Source organism: Paramisgurnus dabryanus, chromosome 4, assembly GCF_030506205.2.
Source record: "Paramisgurnus dabryanus chromosome 4, PD_genome_1.1, whole genome shotgun sequence".
NCBI lineage: Eukaryota > Metazoa > Chordata > Actinopteri > Cypriniformes > Cobitidae > Paramisgurnus > Paramisgurnus dabryanus.
Genome location: NC_133340.1, coordinates 28,682,197 through 28,705,217, shown reverse-complemented (window position 1 = coordinate 28,705,217; position 23,021 = coordinate 28,682,197). Strand labels below are relative to the sequence as shown.

Genomic DNA, 23,021 nt, shown 5'->3' with positions numbered 1-23,021 from the left:
ATTCTAATATTCTAATAATACGAATATATCCTGGTAATATATTAATATATATGCTGCAAACTGAAGTTTTTGTGTGTAACACCATGTAACATTAGCCTACGCTGTAAAAATGATGTCAAATCAACATGTATTTTTATGTTACTTTAACTTAATTAATTAAGTTAATTAATTTCAACTTGTTTTTATAAGTTATGTTAACTTATAACAATTCAAAATTATGTCTTGTTTTCAGTACAAATATCTAAAAATGCTTAAATTAAATTTTATTAAGCTTATTTTCTAAGGTCAAGAATTTTTTGATATTTGTACTGAAAAAAAGACTTAAATACTAAGTAAGGAAGTCATTTTTTAGTAGATTGAATTGACTTGCAAAACCAAGGTTATTTTTATAGTGTACATTAAAGAGTGAATGACGATTGGTCATTTTACTGTCTTTCAGATGATGGATTTAGTGAGTGACTTTTCATTACCAACAGCTCATTTAAGGAAATATTTATGCCGATAATTAAATATAAATACATATATATGTAAATTGGTAACATAAAAATATTTATTTGAAAAAAAAATTGACGTTTTTACAGCATACACTACTGTGAGTCGGATGAGGATTTGCTGATCACAGCCACGTTACAGATCTCTTTAGTCTTTTCCGTGAGCTGTTTACACCTAAAGAACTCCATGTAGGCCTGTTTAAAGGAATCCCCAGACAATGTGTACAGCATCATGTTAAAAACTGTGTTAAGAACAGGGATTGGTCTTGATATCACATATACAGCATGCACACCGTGGTCCAACCTGCAGGTGACTTTCGGCATGATCCTTGTGTAAATTCTCAAAGCTCGTAGTACGTGAAAAGGCAAGAAACACACAAAAAAGCAGGTCAATATCAACACAATAACTCTTCTTGCCTTTATTCGTACCCTGCTCTTTGTGTGAGGACCCTTCCCTAACTTTCTCATAATACGCCAGTAACACAAACAGATCACGATTAGAGGCGATATATATCCCACTACAGTCAGCACCCAGCTATACGGCCAGGCGAAGTCTGTGTTACTGCTGGCGAGGTCCGGACATTCGGTTTTGTTGTTTTCGAGTTTTAATTCAAAGTTATTAAAGATTGGAGATATCATGGCCACTACAACAACCCAGACCAAAACACAAGCCAGCACACCCCAGCGCATCTTCTTCATTTTCTCCTTCTGCGCCGGACGAACAACTCCAACGTAGCGGAAGATGGACAGACAGGTGAGGAAGAGGATGCTGCCGTATAAGTTAAAATGAAAGATAAAGCGCGTGAAGCGACACATATCAAGTCCCAGCGTCCAGGTGTCATTGTTGTTGTAGTTGTAAACTAAGAAGGGCAAGGAGGACATGAGTAGAAGGTCACTGACGAGAAGATTTACCATGATGATGGTGATGTTAGTCCATGGCCGTACTTTAAACACGTACACCACCAGAGCTGTGATGTTCCCCACCATACCAATGATAAAGATGATGCTGTACATGACAGGCAGATAGTAGCGCTTTATGAGATCATCCACATGGACGCAGTTATCATTCAAACTGTTCTGTGACATGATTCTCACTGCAGAAATAGAAAAGGAAATTGAGAACACAGATAAAGGGTTAAACCTTCATCCAAATGAAATTACAAAAATGGTTCTGTGTCACATGAGTCACAGAGAAAGCTTTTAGTTATAACTGATTTCATGTAATAATTCCTTTCTCAATTCAGACAGTCATGAACCTGCATGCAGTCTTCAGCCCATATTAAAATAAATTTATCCCCGACATCACTTGAGGGATAATATAACATTATCATATTATTTTATACACTTTTGTTTTACTAAACAAAATACCATATCACCATATCACATTTATTCTGTAAACATAAACATATTTGTAAAACTTATTAAACATAACTACTTACAATCAAACTTCACCACCAACCTCTGGCTCTGCAGATGAAAAGATTATGGTGATCTAGCAGAGTTTAAATTATCTTCCACACATAGCTTTGACTTTCTTCTGCAGATAATTATTTATTTGCTTTCCTTTTTGTGGTGTCTAAATTAAGGTGTAAATACATCTGAAAAGACAGACAAAAGATTTTTAATGAACTACGGGTGGGGCAACCTAACCTCCCTTTACCACACCCAGCTCACCCCACTACACAAATCTGATCACTTCCTCCTCACTCTTGAGCTCGACCTAACTCCCCCAGTCACTGCACACAATCCCCATTGGTCACGTTCTGGCGCAACGTTCCGCCCTCCCAACTAACTCTCTCTGTAAGATACAAATAATGCCACAGACACCCTATGCTCCACTCTTACATCCTGCTTAGACAGTTTATTCCCTCTGACATCTGGACCGGCCCGGGCCATCTGCCCCTTGGCTATCTCGGTTTCTCTGTGAGCATCGCTCCAGACTCAGGGCTGCAGAGAGGAAGTGGCGCAGATTGAAAGATCCTGCTGACCTCTGTCTCTATCAGTCTCTTCTTGCTTCCTTCTTCACGGATGTTTCCTCTGCTAAGACACAATACTCAAAAATCAACAGCTTACCTGACTCTCGCACTCTCTTCATGACCTTCTCTATTCTTCTTTGTCCGCCTGCCCCCCCACATTCATCTGACTTAACAGCTGATGATTTTGCTTCCTTCTTTGTGAAGAAAACGAAGACTATCAGCAGTCAGTTCTCCTAGCCGCCGCTTCTTGTCCATGCTATTCTTGTGCATGCTCAAACCTCTGAAGCATGCTCACTTCCCTCCTTCTCTCTCCTATCTGATGCGGACATTTCCAAGGTATTTGCTTCTAACAACTCGACTACCTGCCTGCTAGATCCCATATCCACCCATCTCCTTTAGGCCATCTCTCCATCAGTTTTCCCTGCTCTCACACACATTATCAATTCATCTCTTTCCACTGGTATCTTCCTCGCAGCATTTAGGTGGATGCTGCACATTGGTGGTGGTTGAGAAGATTTCCCTGTTCATATGTTAAGTAGGGCTGGGTATTGGCAAGGGCCTCGCGATACGATACTTATCACAATACATGGGCCATGATACAATGTATCACGGTATGGTACATTGCATGCTGCGAAACATTGCAATACTTTTTTTTTTTATCAAAAACTATAGAGCTGAATAAAAAAACTTTTTTAAAGCCAAAGTGCTTCCACACGTCGGCTTTGAAAGCTGCATGTTTTTTTACATTTTCTGCCATTTTCTCACTCCCGCTAACTTCTGAGACATTGGCCGAATGGTCATATATGACAGACAACTGGACAGTGACAACTACATCAGCGGCGGAGGAGTTTCGCTTGAAGCACACAGAGGGATTTGATGTTTTTTTTTAAATACATATAGAAGAGTTTTAAATATCGGGGGGAAATGTATCACGATAGTTAGCTGTATCGATATTTTTTTGCACAGCCCTAGTTTTAAGCGCTTTGAGTGCTGCAGAAAAGCGCTATATAAATGTAACAATATATTATGATTCGAAGAGGCTCGGATAACCCCGCTGGTGGCTAAAGAAACCAACACTCAAACTTCTATGCTAGAGAACTACAGGCCCGTTTCTCTTCTTTCCTTCATTGCAAAGACTCGAACACGTGGTGTACTTCACATAAAATAACCTCCTGGATAGCAATCAGTCTGGTTTCAAAAGCGATCACTCCACTAAGACTGTGCTGCTCTCAGTCATTGAAGCCCTAAGGCAGGCAAGGGCAGCCTCCAAATCATCTGTGCTGATCTTACTGGATCTATCTGCTTCCTTTGACACAGTCAATCTACACATTCTCCTGTCAATTTTCATGGCTGTAGGTGTCTCTGACACAGTGCTTCTATGGTTCAAGTCGTACATCTCAGGTAGGTCATTTAGGGTATCCTGGAGAGGTGACATCTACGAACCCCAATGTCTCAATACCGGGGTACCTCAAGGCTCTGTGCTTGGACCACTACTCTTTTCGATATACATGACATCCCTGGGTTCTGTCATTCGAAAGCATTCCTTTTCCTAACACTGCTATGCGGATGACACTCAACTCCACTTTTCGTTCCACCCTGATGATCCCACGGTTTCTACCTGCATCTCAGCATGCCTGTGGGACATTTCACTCTGGATGAAGGATCACCATCTCCAGCTTAACCTTGTGAAGACAAAACTAATTGTCATATTATCTGAACCAAAGATTCATCACAACCTTTCCATTCAGCTAGGTTCCTCGACCATCACGCCTTCCAGGACAGCCAGAAGCCTGAGAGTGGTCATTGATGATCAGCTTAGTTTCACAGAGCATGTTGCCAGCACCGCCCACTCTTGTAGATTCATCATCTACAATATTAGGAAAATGAAACCTTTCCTTAATGAGCATGCTACGCAGGTCCTAGTCCAAGCTCTTGTCCTGTCCAGGCTGGACTACTGCAATGCGGTACTGGCTGGACTTCCAGCCTGCACAACCAAACCCCTACAGATGATTCAGAATGCAGTGGCAAGAGTGGTCTTGCCAGACAAACATCACGCCTCTCTATCTGTACATTTTTTTTTTAAATTAATAACCCAACCCATGGCTGTGTATACTGTGTTAGACTTAATGTGACTATTTCCAGTGCACTTATGTATTGCTGGTTTTGTGTTGCTATAATTGCTTCTATTGTTTACCTCATTTGTAAGTCGCTTTGGACAAAAGCTGCTTAATGACTAAATATATATGATGTGAAAGATGTGTTGTTACCTGTATATTTCTGTGATCTTTGTGCTAGACAATAAAACACACATTAAAAAGTCCCACAGGCTTGGATTGAAAGGGGTGAATCCCTCAGAGGTCTCTTGGGAACCTCTTTTATTTTCTTTTTATATATTCCCCTTTCATGAGAAAATATATTATTTCACATCATTGTTATGCTAACGATACTCAGATTCAAGTGATTTTCTCAGAGCTCTAAGTACATTTGTATTTTATGACAGCATTTTTTGCATGCAACCCTTGACAGAGCTGACATATATTGCAGTTTTTCATCATCGTTTCCTGCGTGTAGGTCCAGAAAGCTGTTTTGTAACCATAATAAGTAATTTCCTAAAGCGGCCATTTTTACTTATAACAACACATAGATGTGTTGACACAAGATGTGTTACAGGTATATGTGTTGACACAAGATGTGTTATTTCAACACATTCGTTTTAAGAGTGTAGCTTTGTTAACTTATTTGTTAACTTAACAGTTTCATGATGATCCTGATGTAATCTTTCTCTTTTCCAATCAGTGGCTATTTCTTTGTGTGTGTGTTCCACAGTTGGTTCACTTTTGACCTTTCTGCATTTTGTTGCATGCACCCAAATGGCACGTTTAGCTACTTTCATGGCAGTGTGAGTGACCAACAGCACTTGGTGCAGTCCTAGCTCTGTAGAACATTAAGTCCGAACACGTTAATTTTCCATCGATATATAAACTTAACTTAAGGTCAAGACAAAAAAATGTAGCTTTGTTTACTTATGCAGCTTATACCATAAAACTCTTAACAAACAACAATAAAAGCTCAAATCATAAACAGTAGAAATTAGTAAAGTATTTTTCATGACAGTAGCGATGTGGTTCAACTGAGTCGGTTCGCGATTCAGTTTGAGTCATTCCAACAGCGCACGCGCGGATTCAATCGTTTGCAGCGGTTTCTCCCTCATTAAAGCAATAACAGGACGGAAATGCAACATTGACATTAAATATATAAAAAAAGTCTGCAGATACCTGTCGTTTGTCAGCCATGAATATCATCTTTAAATGATTTAATGGAACACGGAAGCATTTTTTCTTTTTTTTGCTGAAAAATGTCATGAATTGTTTGGTACACTGTTATTACATATACTGTATAATGACCATGAAAATACATTGAATTTAGTAATTAGCATAGCGTGGTATTTCCATAAAACACTTTAAAAGGTAAATTTACACTTGCTGTAGCTTATTTTTGCAATGTCAGCATCAGTCGTCTCGTCTGCTTCAGTGTGTCAGCTCCATTACAAAGTTTATCTAGCACTGCAGTATCCTACTTAGTATATACTTTATTAACACCAGAGAAGTATATACTTTTTTGAATTTGTGAGATCAATGGAGTCTGGGCATATATTTTCCATTGCTGCTTGTTTACCAAGCGGGTTTTGCTGCCCTCTAAAGGTCCATGGTGGCACTACGGGGTGGGGTTGTAATATAAATGTTCATTTTAAATGTTTAAAATCTAGTTTATTTAAAAGATGAACAATACAGATTCATACAATTAAAATGTATGAATTTAAATATATATATATATTATACAAAGGTCCTGTTTTATTTATTAAAGGTCTTGCTTCAGGACCCAGATTGTGAAGACTAACCAAACTATAGTAAAGTGATTAATTTATTTATTATATGTCCTTAGAAATGATACACAGACATGTGTTAACGTTACTGTATGCAATACGTGAATTTAGTAATATGCAAAACAGAAAAATATTTTCTTAAAAATATTGAAATACACCTTTTATGTTTGCTGTTGTCATGCCTGGTTTTGAATTTGTTCAGGTGTTTAAAACATTTGTAAGGTTCTGTTTTTTATAGTTCATAATCATAATAGTTTGTTTGTTACTTTTCTTTCATTTAAAACAAGCTGTATCATTTAGCATTGTTGTCAGTGCAGTGCTTGACTTTCCGGGGACCCCTGGTGGTCCCTAATCTTTAGGGAAAGGGTCTGCAAAATAATTTGATATGAATTTTGTGCTGTATTATTAAAAAGAGAATTTATGGAAAGCAAACTTGCTATTCTAGTCTTGCTACTTTTGACTTAAATGTTTTTGATTGTTGACAAAATGCAAATTGTGGTAAGCATATGCTTAAAAACTTTTATAATAAGGGGGTCCTTGTAAATGTTTTTCCCCTGATACCAAAAAGTTTGAGAACCCCTGGTTTAGACTACTGGGGCTCAGTAGAAAATACAGTAGTGATGGAAACCCTGCAGTCTTTTTTGAAATATATTAAAATATAGACTTAAACTCATAAGACAGATAGTGCACCATTTAATAGACCTTATAATACTAAGTGCAAAATACATCATGAAAGCTGTGTGTTAAAGCACAGGACGATGCATCTTTTGGGAAGTTCTCTTGTTTAACCACTAGAGTGCACAAATCTCATATTCAATTATATTTCTTACAGTAAAAACACTTTATTGGCTTGTTTGTGTTTGGTTATAATATTGCCAAAGCACTATAGGCTACATAAAACAAATGATAAGAAATATACATTAAAATGTTAATTAAAGAAGATGCATGGTAAATAATAAATACTAAAATGTTTTGAATCACACAGAATTACTGTACCACCCAAAAGTTTGGACCTTCTACGTAGCATCTGAAGTTTGCATATTATTTATTATTTCTCTCTCCAGAAACCACTCGCGTGCATTTTTGTTTATGATAATACTATAAAGGAGCGCGTGATGCGCCGTTCTATGCTGGTGAATGATTTCAGCTTCAGAGTGGATATTTGACGAGCTCCCTGATCTCTGCTTTAATCCAGTTTTCAGACATTTCTCATAGTGGTTGTTAATATGCATTTAAAATCCTCGTTTTGAGGAGCTGAACGATATATCTGTTATGGATGACATGCTGGCATTTTTGTTTAATATAAGCTCAAATGAGCATGTGACTCAATATTCTTTTATGCTGCTGAATGATCTCCGCTTCAGTGCCGTAAGTGATGAGTTAACTTACCCGATATCTGTGTCAGTCCAGTTTTCTGACATTTCACGTCATGTATCTTGCTTACGGTTAGTCCTAGATTAAAACATAATTGAGCTGTCTCAACTGAAATTAACCTGCACTGACAGATGCTTAAACATGTTAATTTAACTAAAGCCTAGTGCTGGCTTAAGCTAAGCCTTGTCTATGAAACCAGGCCTTTATGTTATGTAGTTTGCAATGCAGAAACATCATTCAGTTAATTCATTGTTTTCATGTATGCAGAATGATGATAAACATCAAATCAACCTTATCTAACTTCAGTTCCCCACAGTTCAAACTGTTGTGAAATCCTACACTTTTAGGAAGTTAATTTCATTTTGTTTTCTAGATTAATTCACTTTAAAAAAATGAAATAAGTGTTTTTTTACACTTTGAATGAATATGCAGAAGTATTTTCTTCCTTCTCGTTCATGCTCAATAGTAAGTAATAGCTTCCTCGTAGAAGAAATGTTTTGCTGAGAAAATTTACATTCAGAGGTTATGAGGTGCAATGCTTGCTAAACTTTCTTTTAAACTTTCTTTTTATGAAAATATGCTCATTTTCCAGCTCCCCCTTAAACATTTGATATTTACCATTCAGCTGATATCTGGGTCGGCGGTACCACTTTTAGCATAGCTTAGCATAATCCATTGAATCTGATTAGACCATTAGCATCACACTCAAAAATGACCAAAGAGTTTCAATATTTTTCCTATTTAAAACTTGACTCTTCTGTAGATACATCGTGTATAGGGATGTCAATGTATGTAATTTCCCATATTAGATGATTGTTTAAATTAATGATCAATTAATTGAATAATCGTTAGCAGTAATAATGCAATAAAGGGCTCGTTATAGTTGTGCGTAGGTCCTACAGTGTAGCCGCAATGGCGTAGGTTGATTTGATAAAAATCATCAATTTAATCTCGTAATGATGTATAATGACTAATAGACACAGTAATCTCCGCCTGATAACGGGCACTCTGCACAGTCGGATGAAAGTCTGTGTGTCCATGACAAAATAAAAGTTTCATTATGATCAAGTGTTATTTTTCTAGTTGTTCACCTCGCTTTCCGATTCGTTGATACACAGTTTGTTGTAATAATATCCAAGAAGCACACGATGGGCATGGGCACTTTTCCCATTGTCACCTTAGTTTACACCTGCGGCATACTTTCAGCAAAGATGCTTATATTATGAAGATTTCAACCTTCCATTAGAAAACCTGCAACAGTGTTTAGCGTGTAGCGCCTCAGCCAGTCAATAATGATGAACAATGATATATGTTGCGGGCGTTCAGAGTGTACGACATTTAAAGTTTGCATTTTAGTTTCTTGCCAGAATTTAAGATTACATTTTAATTCATTAAAATATATGTATAGCAGCATTAGCAGCGTTGCTATGCTAATCTTGTTGGCTTCCCTGAAGAGGGTCCTCGCTTTCAGTAACCGTATTTGCATTTTCGGCATCGGACCCTCTCAGATCCACTGCGGATGCCATTTCGTTGGGTTAGCATCCAGCCTCATCTCGAATGAGTTTAAAAATCCCAGGTGTGTGTTTGGCATTTAACTTCAGTTTAACTTCTACAGTTGGTTTGATTATTTTCACGAGCTGTGTATGTGCTTTGCGCAGGCCCAACACACACATGCTTGCTTTTTCAACAATCGTTCAGTTTTAGTGATTTAATTCTTATCGTCAATTAATTGTTAACATCGCTAATCGTGTACTAAGGCAGACGGAAATTAAAATTGCGATTTTCTAGCCCGATATGGCTAGAAACTATACTCTCATTCTGGCGTAATAATCAAGGACTTTGCTGCCGTAACATGGCTGCAGCAGGCGCAATGATATTACACAGCAGACGAAAATAGTCCCCGAGGTAACTTTCAATAGCACATAAATTAAAATATTTGGGGTCAATTTGAAGTGTTGCAAAAATTTGAACATAACAGTAGAGTTAAAATGTGCATTAAATTATTAAAGAATCATTAAAGAATGAATATAAATATATATTCAGTATGTAATAAAGCGTGTGGTAACTTTGAATGAATATGCAGAAGTACGCATGTGAAACTAAACTTTATTTAATTTTTGCTTCATGTCCCCTCAGGGGCTCCATATTTCTTAGAGTGTTAATTAAACAAAAATTTAAGGCAGCAGTGTGGCAGATATAACACAAATGTAATTTAAGTAAATCAGAGGTAAACAGAAAAACATGAAACTGCACTTTTTTACACACTGTAAAAAAAACTTTGCTGCCTTAAAATTGTTTGTTAAATCAACTCAGATTTACAAGTCATGTCAACAGAGATGAGTTGTCACAACTTAAAAAATAAAGTTGAGAAAAGTCAACCTAATTTTATAAGTTATAACAACTCAACTGTAGTTATAACAACTCATCTCCAGTCTAGATAAATAGTAGTTAGTTGAAATGACTTGTAAATCCGAGTTGATTCAACAAACAATTTTAAGGCAGCAAAGTTTTTTTTACAGTGCACTTAAACTTAAAAAAACACATCTTATGTCTAGTTAAGGACAACACATCTAATGTGTTGTCCTTAACTTACTACATGTCTGTTTTTTTAACAAAACACTTTGTGTTGTTTTAACACATCTTGTGTTGTCCTTTTCATTTATTTGAACACAAAATCAACATGAATTGACATATAATGTGTTAAATAGGATAACACAAAACAATGCATTAAAAATGAGCACATCCTAATATTCTAATAATACGAATATATCCTGGTAATTACTTAGCTGCAAACTGAAGTTTTTGTGTTACACCATGTAATGTTAGCCTAGGCTGTAAAAAATTATGTCAAATCAACATGTATTTTTATGTTACTTTAACTTAATAAATAAAGTTAATCAATTTAAACTTATTTTTATAAGTTATGTCAACTTATCACAATTCAAAACTTAAACGCTGCAAAGACGTTCTTACTTAGTATTTATGTCTTGTTTTCAGTACAAATATCTAAAAATGCTTAAATTAAGATGCATTTTCTTGATGAGCAAAATGACCAAAGAAAATAAATCGAGAAAAAAAACATAACATTTAAGTGAATTTGTGCATAAAACTAGCAAAAAATATATGTATATTTTTAACACTTAATTCAAGAAAAATGTAAGAAAATTTATTTTATTGTCTTAGGTCAAGAAATTTTAGATATTTGTACTGAAAAAAAGACTTAAATACTAAGTAAGGAAGTCATTTTTTCAGTGAAATAGTAGATTGAATTGACTTGCAAAACCAAGGTTATTTTTATAGTGTACATTAAAGAGTGGATGATGATTGGTCATTTTACTGTCTTTCAGATGTTTGCTTTAGTGAGTGACTTTTAATTACCAACAGCTTATTTAAGGAAATATTTATGCCGATAATTAAATATAAATACTTATATATGTAACGTAACATAAAAATATTGATTTGAAAAAAATGAAGTTTTTACAGTGTACACTACTGTGAGTCGGATGAGGATTTGCTGATCACAGCCACCTTACAGATCTCTTTAGTCTTTTCCGTGAGCTGTTTACACTTGAAGAACTCCATATAGGCCTGTTTAAAGGAATCCCCAGACAATGTGTACAGCATCATGTTGAAAACTGTGTTAAGAACAGCGATCGGTCTTAATATCGCATATACAGCATGCACACCATGGTCCAACCTGCAGGTGACTTTCGGCATGATCCTTGTGTAAATTCTCAAAGCTCGTAGTACGTGATAAGGCAAGTAACACACAATAAAGCAGGTCAATATCAACACAATAACTCTTCTTGCCTTTATTCGTACCCTGCTCTTTGTGTGAGGACCCTTCCCTAACTTTCTCATGATACGCCAGTAACACAAAGAGATCACGATTAGAGGCGATATATATCCCACTACAGTCAGCACCCAGCTATACGGCCAGATGAAGTCTTTGTTAGTGCTGGCGAGGTCCGGACATATGGTTTTGTTGTTCTCAAGTTTTAATTCAAACTTGTTAAACATTGGAGATATCATGGTTACCACAACAACCCAGACCAACACACAGGCCAGCACACCCCAGCGCATCTTTTTCATTTTCTCCTTTTGCGCCGGACGAACAACTCCAACGTAGCGGAAGATGGACAGACAGGTGAGGAAGAGGATGCTGCCGTATAAGTTAAAATGAAAGATGAAGCGCGTGAAGCGACACATATCAAGTCCCAGCGTCCAGGTGTCATTGAGGGTATAGTAGTAAACTAAGAAGGGCAAGGAGGACATGAGTAGGAGGTCACTGAGGAGAAGATTTACCATGATGATGGTGATGTTGGTCCAGGGTTGTACTTTAAACACGTACACCACCAGAGCTGTGATGTTCCCCACCATACCAATGATAAAGATGATGCTGTACATGACCGGCAGATAGTAGCGCTTTACGAGATCATCCACATGGACGCAGTTATCATTCAAACTGTTCTGCGACATGATTCTCACTGCAGAAATAGAAAAGGAAATTGAGAACACAGATAAAGGGTTAAACCTTCATCCAAATGAAATTACAAAAATAGTTCTTGTGTCGCATGAATCACAGAGAAAGCTTTTAGTTATAACTGATTTCATGTAATAATTCCTTTCTCAATTCAGACAGTCATGAACCTGCATGCAGTCTTCAGCGCATAATAAAATCATCTTGTCCCCGACATCACTTGAAGGATAATATAACATTATCCTATTATTTTATACACTTTTGTTTTACTAAATGTGTTGATATTCATGAAAAAATACCATATCACATTTATTCTGTAAACATAAACATATTTTTAAAACTTATTTAACATAACTACTTACAATCAACCTCACCACCAACGTCTGGTTCTGCAGATGAAAAGATTATGGTGATCTAGCAGAGTTTAAATTATCTCACCCTCCCACCCATAGCTTTGACTTCCTTCTGGGGATAAATTATTCATTTGCTTTCCTTTTGTTGTGTCTAAATACAAGCATAAATACAACTGAAAAGACAGACAAAAGATTTATAAGGAACTACGGCTGGGGCAACCTAAAAGTACAAACTTGTAATGTGATGTCAATGTTATTATACCCATTGAAGGTAAATTCCCTTCATGTCAATACTTAACATAATTTCAAATAAATCATTTAATTTAATACTAATTCAGTAAACACTCATTTTCATGTTCATATCTTTTTAAAATGTAGTTATACAGTTTCATGTAGATCTCAGCAGTACCTACAGGGCTCGTTATACATGTAGTGATTATTCAAATGATTTGTCTTGATGTTCAAATGATTTGGCTGCTGTTCAAATAACCATACCCAGGTTATCCCACTACACAAATCTGATCACTTCCTCCTTACTCTTGAACTCCCCCAGTCACTGCTCCATATCCCCATTGGATCCCCATCAAATTCCGGCACAACGTTCCCCCCTCCCAACTAACTCTTAGATACAAATAACGCCACCGACACTCTATGTTCCACCTTACATCCTGCTTAGACAGTTTATTCCCTCTGACATCTGGACCGGCCTGGGCCACATCATCTGCCCCTTGGCTATCTCTGTTTCTCTGTGAGCGTCGCTCCAGACTCAGGGCTGCAGAGAGGAAGTGGCGCAGATCGAAAGATCCTGCTGATCTCTGTCTCTATCAGTCTCTTCTTGCTTCCTTCTTCACGGATGTCTCCTCTGCGAAGACCCAATACTCAAAAATCAACAGCTTACCTGACTCTCGCAATCTCTTCAAGACATTCTCTACTCTTCTTTGTCTGCGTGCACCCCACCTTCATCTGACTTAACAGCTGATTATTTTGCTTCCTTCCTTCTTTTTGCTTCCCTCCTTCTCTCTCCTATCTGATGCAGACATTTCCAAGGTCTTTGCTTCTTACAACTCGACTACCTGCCTGCTAGATCCCATACCCACCCATCTCCTTCAGGCCATCTCTCCATCGGTTATCCCTGCTCTCACCCACATTATCAATTCATCTCTTTCCACTGGTATCTTCCCCGCAGCATTTAGGTGGATGCTGCACATTGGTGGTGGTTGAGAAGATTTCCCTGCTCATATGTTAAGCGCTTTGAGTGCTGCAGAAAAGCGCTTTGTAAATGTAACAAATTATTATTGTTTAAAGAGGCTTGGATAACCCCGCTGCTGGCTAAAGAAACCAATACTCAATCCTTCTATGCTAGAGAACTACAGACACGTTTCTCTTCTTTCCTTTATTGCAAAGACTCTCAAACACGTTGTGTACTTCACATAAAATAACCTCCTGGATAGCAATCAGTCTGGTTTCAAAAGCGATAACTCCACTAAGACTGTGCTGCTCTCAGTCATTGAAGCCCTAAATCATCTGTGCTGATCTTACTGGATCTATCTGTGGTCAGTCACCACATCCTCCTGTCGCTCCTCATGGCTATGGGTGTCTCTGACACAGTGCTTCTATGGTTCAAGTCGTACATCTCAGGTAGGTCATTTAGGGTGTCCTGGAGAGGTGACGTCTCCAAACCCCAACGTCTCAATACCGGGGTACCTCAAGGCTCCGTGCTTGAACCACTACTCTTTTCGATATACATGACATCCCTGGGTTCTGTCATTCGAAAACATTGCTTTTCCTACCACTGCTATGCGGATGACACTCAACTCCACTTGTCGTTCCACCCTGATGATCCCACGGTTTCTGCCCGCATCTCAGCATGCCTGAGGGACATCTCACTCTGGATGAAGGATCACCATCTCCAGCTTAACCTTGTGAAGACAAAACTGATTGTCTTATCATCTGAACCAAAGATTCATCACAACCTTTCCATTCAGCTAGGTTCCTCGACCATCACGCCTTCCAGGACAGCCAGAAACCTGGGAGTGGTCATTGATGATCAGCTTAGTTTCACAGAGCATGTTGCCAGCACCGTCCGCTCTTGTAGATTCATCCTCTACAATATTAGGAAAATGAAACCTTTCCTAAATGAGCACGATACACAGGTCCTTCTCCAAGCTCTTGTCCTGTCCAGGCTGGACTACTGCAATGCGCTACTGTCTGGACTTCCAGCCTGCACAACCAAACCCCTACAGATGATTCAGAACACAGCAGCAAGAGTCGTCTTCAATGAGCCAAAGATGGGCACATCACTCCTCTCTTTGTCAAGTTACACTGGCTTCCTATAGCAGCTCGCATCAAATTTGAAGCTGTGCTCCTGGCCTTAAAAACCACCACTGGGTCAGCACCCCTTTACCTTTGCTTGCTTATACAGCCTTATGTACCCTCTCGATCCCTGCGCTCTTCCACCAAGCGATGGCTTGTGGTGCCATCTCAAAAAGGGAAAAAAACATTAGCGCATACCTTCTCTGGAGCTGCTCTGGAATGATCTGCCGGTGGCGACACAATCTGCTGACTCTGTAGCTGTCTTTAAGAATCGGCTAAAAACCCATCTCTTTCGCCATTACCTCACTTCCTAATATAGGACTTACTATCCTTCTTTATTTTCCTTTTTCTTTATCTCTACCTGTACATTCTTTAAAAATTTTTATAAAATACTAACCAACCCATGGCTATGTATACTGTGTTAGACTTGATGTGTTGCTATAATTGCTTCTATTGTTTACCTCATTTGTAAGACGCTTTGGACAAAAGCTGCTAAATGACTAAATATTAATGATGTGAAAGATGTGTTGTTACCTGTATATTTCTGTGATCTTTGTGCTAGACAATAAAACACACAATAAAAAGTCCCACAGGCTTACATTGAAAGGGGTGAATCCCTCAGAGGTCTCTTGGGAACCTCTTTTATTTTCTTTTTATATATTCCCCTTTCATGAGAAAATATATTATTTCACATCATTGTTATGCTAACGATACTCAGATTCAAGTGATTTTCTCAGAGCTCTGACTACATTTGTATTTCAAACTGACAGCATTTTTAGCATGCAACCCTTGACAGAGCTGACAAATATTGCAGTTTTTCGTCATCGTTTCCTGTGTGTAGGTCCAGAAAGCTGTTTTTGTAACCATAATAAGTAAATTCCTAAAGTTGTCATTTTTTCTTAAAACAACACACTAGATGTGTTGACACAATATGTATTATTTTAACACATTCATTTTAAGAGAGAAGCTTTGTTAACTTATGCAGCTTATACCATAAAACTCTTAACAAACAACAATAAATGCTCAAATCATAAACAGTAGAAATTAGTAAAGATAAAATAAGTAGAGATAACATTTTCAATGACCGTAGCAATGTGGTTCAAATGAGTCATTCAGTTTGTCTCATTCCTACAGCGCACACACAAATTAAATTGTTTTCTCCCTCATTAAAGCAATAACAGAAAGGTAATGCAACATTGACATTTAATATATTAAACAAAGCCTGCAGATACCTGTCGTTTGTCAGCCATGAAAATCATCTTTAAACAATTTAATGCAACACGGAATTTTTTTTTATTTTTTGCTGAAAAATGTCATGAAATGTTTGATATACAGTGAGGAAAAATAAGTATTTGAACACCCTGCTATTTTGCAAGTTTTCCCACTTAGAAATTGTGGAGGGGTCTGAAATTGTCATCGTAGGTGCATGTCCACTGTAATAGACTTATCTTAAAAAAATCCAGATATCACAATGTATAATTTTTTAACTATTTATTTTTATGATACAGCTGCAAATAAGTATTTGAACACCTGTCTTACAGCTAGAATTCTGACCCTCAAAGACCTGTTAGTCTGCCTTTAAAATGTCCACCTCCACTTCATTTATTATCCCAAATTAGATGCACCTGTTTGAGGTCGTTAGCTGCATAAAGACACCTGTCCACCCCATACAATCAGTAAGAATCCAACTACTTACATGGCCAAGACCAAAGAGCTGTCCAAAGACACTAGAGACAAAATTGTACACCTCCACAAGGGTGGAAAGGGCTACGGGGAAATTGCCAAGCAGCTTGGAGAAAAAGGTCCACTGTTGGAGCAATCATTAGAAAATGGAAGAAGCTAAACATGACTGTCAATCTCCCTCAGACTGGGGCTCCATGCAAGATCTCACCTTGTGGGGTCTCAATGATCCTAAGAAAGGTGAGAAATCAACCCAGAACTACACAGGAGGAGCTGGTCAATGACCTGAAAAGAGCTGTGACCACCGTTTCCAAGGTTACTGTTGGTAATACACTAAGACGTCATGGTTTGAAATCATGCATGGCACGGAAGGTTCCCCTGCTTAAACCAGCACATGTCCAGGCCCGTCTTAAGTTTGCCACTGACCATTTGGATGATCCAGAGGAGTCATGGGAGAAAGTCATGTGGTCAGATGAGATCAAAATAGAACTCTTTGGTCATAATTCCACTAAACGTGTTTGGAGGAAGAAGAATGATGAATACCATCCCAGGAACACCATCCCATCTGTGAAGCACGGGGGTGGTAGCATCATGCTTTGGGGGTGTTTTTCTGCACATGGGACAGGGCGACTGCACTGTATTAAGGAGAGGATGACCGGGGCCATGTATTGCGAGACTTTGGGGAACAACCTCCTTCCCTCAGTTAGAGCATTTAAGATGGGTTGAGGCCCGAAGCACACAGCCAGGATAACCAAGTAGTGGCTCTGTAAGAAGCATATCAAGGTTCTGGCGTGGCCTAGCCAGTCTCCGGACCTGAACCCAATAGAGAATCTTTGGAGGGAGCTCAAACTGTGTGTTTCTCAGCGACAGGCCAGAAACCTGACTGATCTAGAGAAGATCTGTGTGGAGGAGTGTGTGCAAACCTGGTGAAAAACTACAGGAAACGTTTGACCTCTGTAATTGCAAACAAAGGCTACTGTATCAAATATTAACATTGACTTTCTCAGGTGTTAAAATACTTATTTGTATCTGTATCATACAAATAAATAGTTAAAAAATCATTGTGATTTCTTTTATTTTTAGATTATGTCTCTCACAGTGGACAAGCACCTACAATGACAATTTCAGACCCCTCCATGATTTCTAAGTGGGAGAATAAGTGCGTATAATTCCCATGCAAATACGTTGAATTTAGTAATTAGCATATCATGGTATTTCCATAAAACACTTTAAAAGGTAAATCTACACTTGCTGTAGCTTATTTTTTGCAAATGTCAGCACAGTTGTCTCGTCTGCTTCAGTATGTCAGCTCCATTGCAAAGTTTAGCTAGCACTGCAGTAGCCTACTTAGTATATACTTTATTAACACCAGAGAAGTATATACTTTTTTGAAATTTTGAGATCAATTGAGTCTGGGCAGATTATAGCATAAACATTTCCATAGCTGCCTCTTTACCAAGCGGGGTTTGCTGCCCTCAAAAGGTCCATGGTGGTATTACAGAATGTGGTTGTAATATAAATGTCCATTTTAAATGTTTAAATCTAGTTAATTTAAAAGATGTACAATAAACATTAATAAATTAAAAAAGTATATATTATACAAACGTGCTGTTTTATTTATTAAAGGTTCTTCAACCTTAAAAGTTGCTTCAGGACCCAGATTGTGAAGACTAACCAAACACATTAGTAAAGTTATTTATTTATTAAATGTTATTAAAAATGATACACAGACATTTACGTTACTGTTAGACATTAACTAGACATTCTCAAACAGCAGTTGGGTTAAAACAACCCATTATTTGGGTCATTTTAACTCAGAAATGTGTTCTGTCCAAAAGTTACCCAGCCCTGGGTTAAAACAACCCAATCTTTTTTAGAGTGTAAGAAAGGATTACAGGGGCTATTTTAGAGATGTTTTACTATAAATGTTATTTTGTTTCATATAATTATGTTTGTATCATTACGTTTAATGTAATAAAATATTATATCTATTTGGAGTTGTTAAAAGTGTTGCTAAAATTTAAACATAACAGTAGGGTTAAAATGTGCATTAAATCATTAAAGAATGAATATTAATATATTCAGTATGTAATAAAGGGTGTGGTAACTTATGCTTTTCTCTATTTTACATTTATTCCATGAACATTCACACAGGTTTAGCAATTTTTAAAACATGTATCGTTTAATTTAATTTGATATTTTTACTAATGTACAGCAGTGTAAGTCATCACTAACAGTTTAATAAGAAAATAAACTTCACACTAAACATTTGGATGGCATATCAGGGAAATCTGATTTCAGTCGATCTGTGACAAAAAAAAGAAACCAGACATTTCTAGCTTCCTCTTCCTTTACTGTTAAGCTTATACATAGATTAAAATCAGACTATGATGAAAGAGCTGTCACTGAATGCCTCTATTTATAAGATGTTTAAATTCTTCATTCAGACAGCTGTAAGAACAACAGATTCAGACAGGTGTGACCAAAATAACACTTTGATTTGTATGTTATCACACAGTACAGTCTTTACACAGTCCACTGCAAATCTTAAATTTTTACACAGATTTACAAATTATTTGATCATTTAGGTCTTCAGTGTATAAACCAAAAGTGCATGTGAGTATTTTTTTTAACAAACTTTACAAATATCACTATTTTATGCATTTCATAAGTTTTGCTTTGCAAAAAGTCACATTACATAAATGAAACCACTTATAAATATTTTTTGTTCAGATCAAGTGATTTTAACTTACTATTAGGATATTTATCTTGACTAGAGATGAGTTGAAAGTTGAAATAAGTCAACTTTATTTTACTAGTTGTAGCAACTAGGGATGCTTAACGATTAATCGCGATTAATCATTAGCAGAATAAAAGTTTTTGTTTACATCATATATGTGTGTGAACTGTGTATAATAACTTTGTATAAATAAATGTACACACATGCATGTATATGTTTTAGAAATGTTTTCATGTGTATATACATTTGTATATTTATGTATCATTTATATTATATATAAATATGAATACTTAATATATAAATTTTTTTTTCTTAAAATTATACATGAATGTATTCATATATATATATATATATATATATATATATATATATATATATATATATATATATATATATATATATATATATACATATTTATTATAAACAGTTTACACACATATGTGATGTAAACAAAAACTTTTATTCTGCTAACGATTAATCACGATTAATTGTTTAGCATCCCTAGTAGCAACTCATCTCTTGTCAAGATAAATAATATTAAGTTTACATGATCTGAGTTCACTATGTGTTAAAACAACACATCAGTGTTACTAAAGGTGTTGTCCCAGAATCCACACATCTCTGTGTTATTATTAAAACAACACATTGTGTGTTACTTTTAACACAACTTGTGTTTTATTTTAACACAAAATGATACATAATGTGTAAAATAATGTGTAATTTTTACAAAAAAAAGTTTGTAAAAAATGAACACGTCCTTACTTAGAATGTTGATTAACACAAATTTTATTTAAGTAAATGAAAAAAAAAACTCTAAAATGCATGTGTTAAAATAACACATCTTGTGTCTAGTTAAGGACAACACATTTAATATGTTGTCCTTAACTTATCACATTTCTGTGTTAGGCTATTTTTTTTTAACAACACACTTTGTGTTGCCCCTTTTTTTTATTTGAACATAAAATCAACACGAAATTACACATAATTTGTTAAATAGAATAACACAAAACAATGTGTTAAAAATGAACACATCCTTTCTAATAATACAAATATATCCTGGTAATAATTAAGCTGCAAACTGAAGTTTTTGTGTGTAAAACCCGGTGCACACTGTGAGATTTCAGCCAGGATTTAGCTGTCTGGGACAAATTTTGAAATCCTAAAAGATTCCTGGAATCCTAGGCTAAAATCTACTGCCTTTGATCGCTTATTTGCCATGTTCACAGACAGCCGATTAATGACCGTTGTGATAAAAATTATCCTGTGACAAAATTCTGGCAATGTCAGAAATTTAGAGACACTGTCTGACACCTCCCTACGACAACCAGCAGATCAAGAACCAATAGAAGTCAATGACGCAATTAGTGCGACAAAACCAACCCACGCAGACAAATGTCCAAAAGAGACGGGTAGACATACATGCTGGAAATACAAATGCCAGGTACTTGTCTCCCTAGTTTTTTCATCTTTTATGCTCGAGACAAGACATGATTAAATGAACGCTAGATGTTGTTTCGGTTTGCTAACCTTGCTTCAGCATGTGTTCGCCCAGCCGTCACCGATCGATTAACGTAAAACTATGGGCGCGTTTGTTTGCGTGCGTCCGATTTTTAAACTCGTCCAGTCTGACATTGATGAAAACTGAGATCATATAGTGTGACATGGACTAAATTACGATCTTAATCGCACAGTGTGGCAAACAACAAACCTAAATGACTATTTAAAATAGCACAGTGTATACGCATGTGCGTTAGCCTAGGCTGTAAAAAATGATGTCTAATTATGTTACCTTAACTAAATAAATTAAGTTAATCAATTTAAACTTGTTTTTATAAGTTATGTCAATCACAATTCAAAACTTAAACACTGCAATGACATTCTTACTTAGTATTTATGTTTTGTTTTCAGTTCGAATATCTAAAAATGCTTAAATTAAGATGCATTTTCTTGATGAGCAAAATGACCTTAGGAAATAAATCTAGCTTTAAGACAAAAAAAGATGTTGGCTTTAGTAAGTGACTTTTCATTACAAACAGCTCATTTAAGGAAAGATTTATGCCAATAATTAAATAAATACATATGCATCAGGTTTTCTGTGTTTTAGGTATATGAACATTTCACTTTCTTTTAATCATACACTTTTAAAAAAAAATGCAGCAGGAAGTTAAAACAACTTGTTTTTCAAGTCAATTCAACCTACTTTTTTAAGTTTTGGCTTTAGATGACATAACTTATAAATTCATTTGAAATTGTTAAACATATTTTTTTAAGCTAAAGTAACATAAAAATATATGTTGATTTGAAAAAACAGTGTACACTACTGTAAGTCGGATGAGGGTTTGCTGGTCTCAGTCGCCTTACTGATCTCTTTATTCTTTTCCATGAGCTGTTTACACCTAAAGAACTCCATGTACGCCTGTTTAAAGGAATCCCCAGACAATGTGTACAGCATCATGTTGCAAACTATGTTAAGAACAGCGATCGGTCTTGATATAGCATATACAGCATGCACACCGTGGTCCAACATGCAGGTGACTTTCGGCATGATCCTTGTGTAAATTCTCAAAGCTCGTAGTACGTGAAAAGGCAAGTAACACACAATAAAGCAGGTCAATATCAACACAATAACTCTTCTTGCCTTTATTCGTACCCTGCTTCTTGTATGAGGACCCTTCCCTAACTTTCTCATGATACGCCAGTAACACAAACAGACCACGATTAGAGGCGATATATATCCCACTACAGTCAGCACCCAGCTATACGGCCAGATGAAGTCTTTGTTAGTGCTGGCGAGGTCCGGACATACGGTTTTGTTGTTTTGGAATTTTAATTCAAAGTTATTAAAGATTGGAGATATCATGGCCAACACAACAACCCAGACCAACACACAGGCCAGCACACCCCAGCGCATCTTCTTCATTTTCTCCTTCTGCACCGGACGAACAACTCCAACGTAGCGGAAGATGGACAGAGAGGTGAGGAAGAGGATGCTGCCGTATAAGTTTAAATGAAAGATGAAGCGCGTGAAGCGACACATATCAAGTCCCAGTGTCCAGGTGTCATTGTTGTTGTAGTAGTAAACTAAGAAGGGCAAGGAGGACATGAGTAGGAGGTCACTGACGAGAAGATTTACCATGATGATGGTCGTGTTGGTCCAGGGCCGTACTTTAAACACGTACACCACCAGAGCTGTGATGTTCCCCACCGTACCCACGATAAAGATGATGCTGTACATGACCGATAGATAGTAGCGCTTTATGAAATCATCCACATGGGTGCAGTTATCATTCAAACTGTTCTGTGACATGATTCTCACTGCAGAAATAGAAAAGGAAATGGAGAACACAGAGTTCAAGTTCAACTTTATTCATATAGCACATTTCTTAACAGCCACATGGCTGACCAAAGTTCTTCACAGTGCATCTGAAAATTTACACACAAAAGATACACACACACAGTAAAATATAATTCACAGCTAAAATAACAATTATTTAAAGAAAAGAAAAAAGTAAACAAAATATTTAAAGGCACTCTGCTGAACTTTTTGACCACTAGGGGGCGCTAGACATGTATTTTTCACGCCTAGCGCTCCTAGAGGACACAAGCGCCGCTAGGAGGAAAAGAACTGGTCAACCTTAAAACTTTAAACTAAACTAAACCTTTAAAAACTAAACACTAAACGATCAACATTTTGAGGCATCAGGGAGAAACGCAGTCATGTTACAACTTTC

General features: G+C 36.8%; 3 protein-coding genes across 3 annotated transcripts; all 3 read right to left on the bottom strand.

Moving 5' to 3' along the window:
* Positions 1-355: 355 nt before the first annotated feature.
* LOC135735455 (2-oxoglutarate receptor 1-like) lies at positions 356-2,361 on the bottom strand. The gene is made up of 2 exons (XM_065253880.1): positions 1,931-2,361; positions 356-1,585 (listed from the first exon to the last, which is right to left on the bottom strand). The coding sequence occupies exon 2, from the start codon at positions 1,575-1,577 to the stop codon at positions 588-590; it is 990 nt and encodes a 329-aa protein (XP_065109952.1). The 5' UTR covers positions 1,578-1,585; positions 1,931-2,361; the 3' UTR covers positions 356-587.
* An 8,655-nt stretch (positions 2,362-11,016) lies between these two features.
* Positions 11,017-12,634, bottom strand: LOC135735456 (2-oxoglutarate receptor 1-like). The gene is made up of 2 exons (XM_065253882.1): positions 12,567-12,634; positions 11,017-12,211 (listed from the first exon to the last, which is right to left on the bottom strand). The coding sequence occupies exon 2, from the start codon at positions 12,201-12,203 to the stop codon at positions 11,214-11,216; it is 990 nt and encodes a 329-aa protein (XP_065109954.1). The 5' UTR covers positions 12,204-12,211; positions 12,567-12,634; the 3' UTR covers positions 11,017-11,213.
* A 7,183-nt stretch (positions 12,635-19,817) lies between these two features.
* LOC135735457 (2-oxoglutarate receptor 1-like) lies at positions 19,818-22,599 on the bottom strand. The gene has a single exon (XM_065253883.1). It carries the CDS (start codon positions 22,595-22,597, stop codon positions 21,608-21,610), a length of 990 nt encoding a protein of 329 aa, XP_065109955.1. The 5' UTR covers positions 22,598-22,599; the 3' UTR covers positions 19,818-21,607.
* Positions 22,600-23,021: the final 422 nt, after the last annotated feature.

Bases quoted from the DNA above. Each gene is read 5' to 3' on its own strand.
- LOC135735455 (XM_065253880.1), bottom strand. From the start codon at position 1,577: ATGTCACAGAACAGTTTGAATGATAACTGCGTCCATGTGGATGATCTC.
- LOC135735457 (XM_065253883.1), bottom strand. From the start codon at position 22,597: ATGTCACAGAACAGTTTGAATGATAACTGCACCCATGTGGATGATTTC.
- LOC135735456 (XM_065253882.1), bottom strand. From the start codon at position 12,203: ATGTCGCAGAACAGTTTGAATGATAACTGCGTCCATGTGGATGATCTC.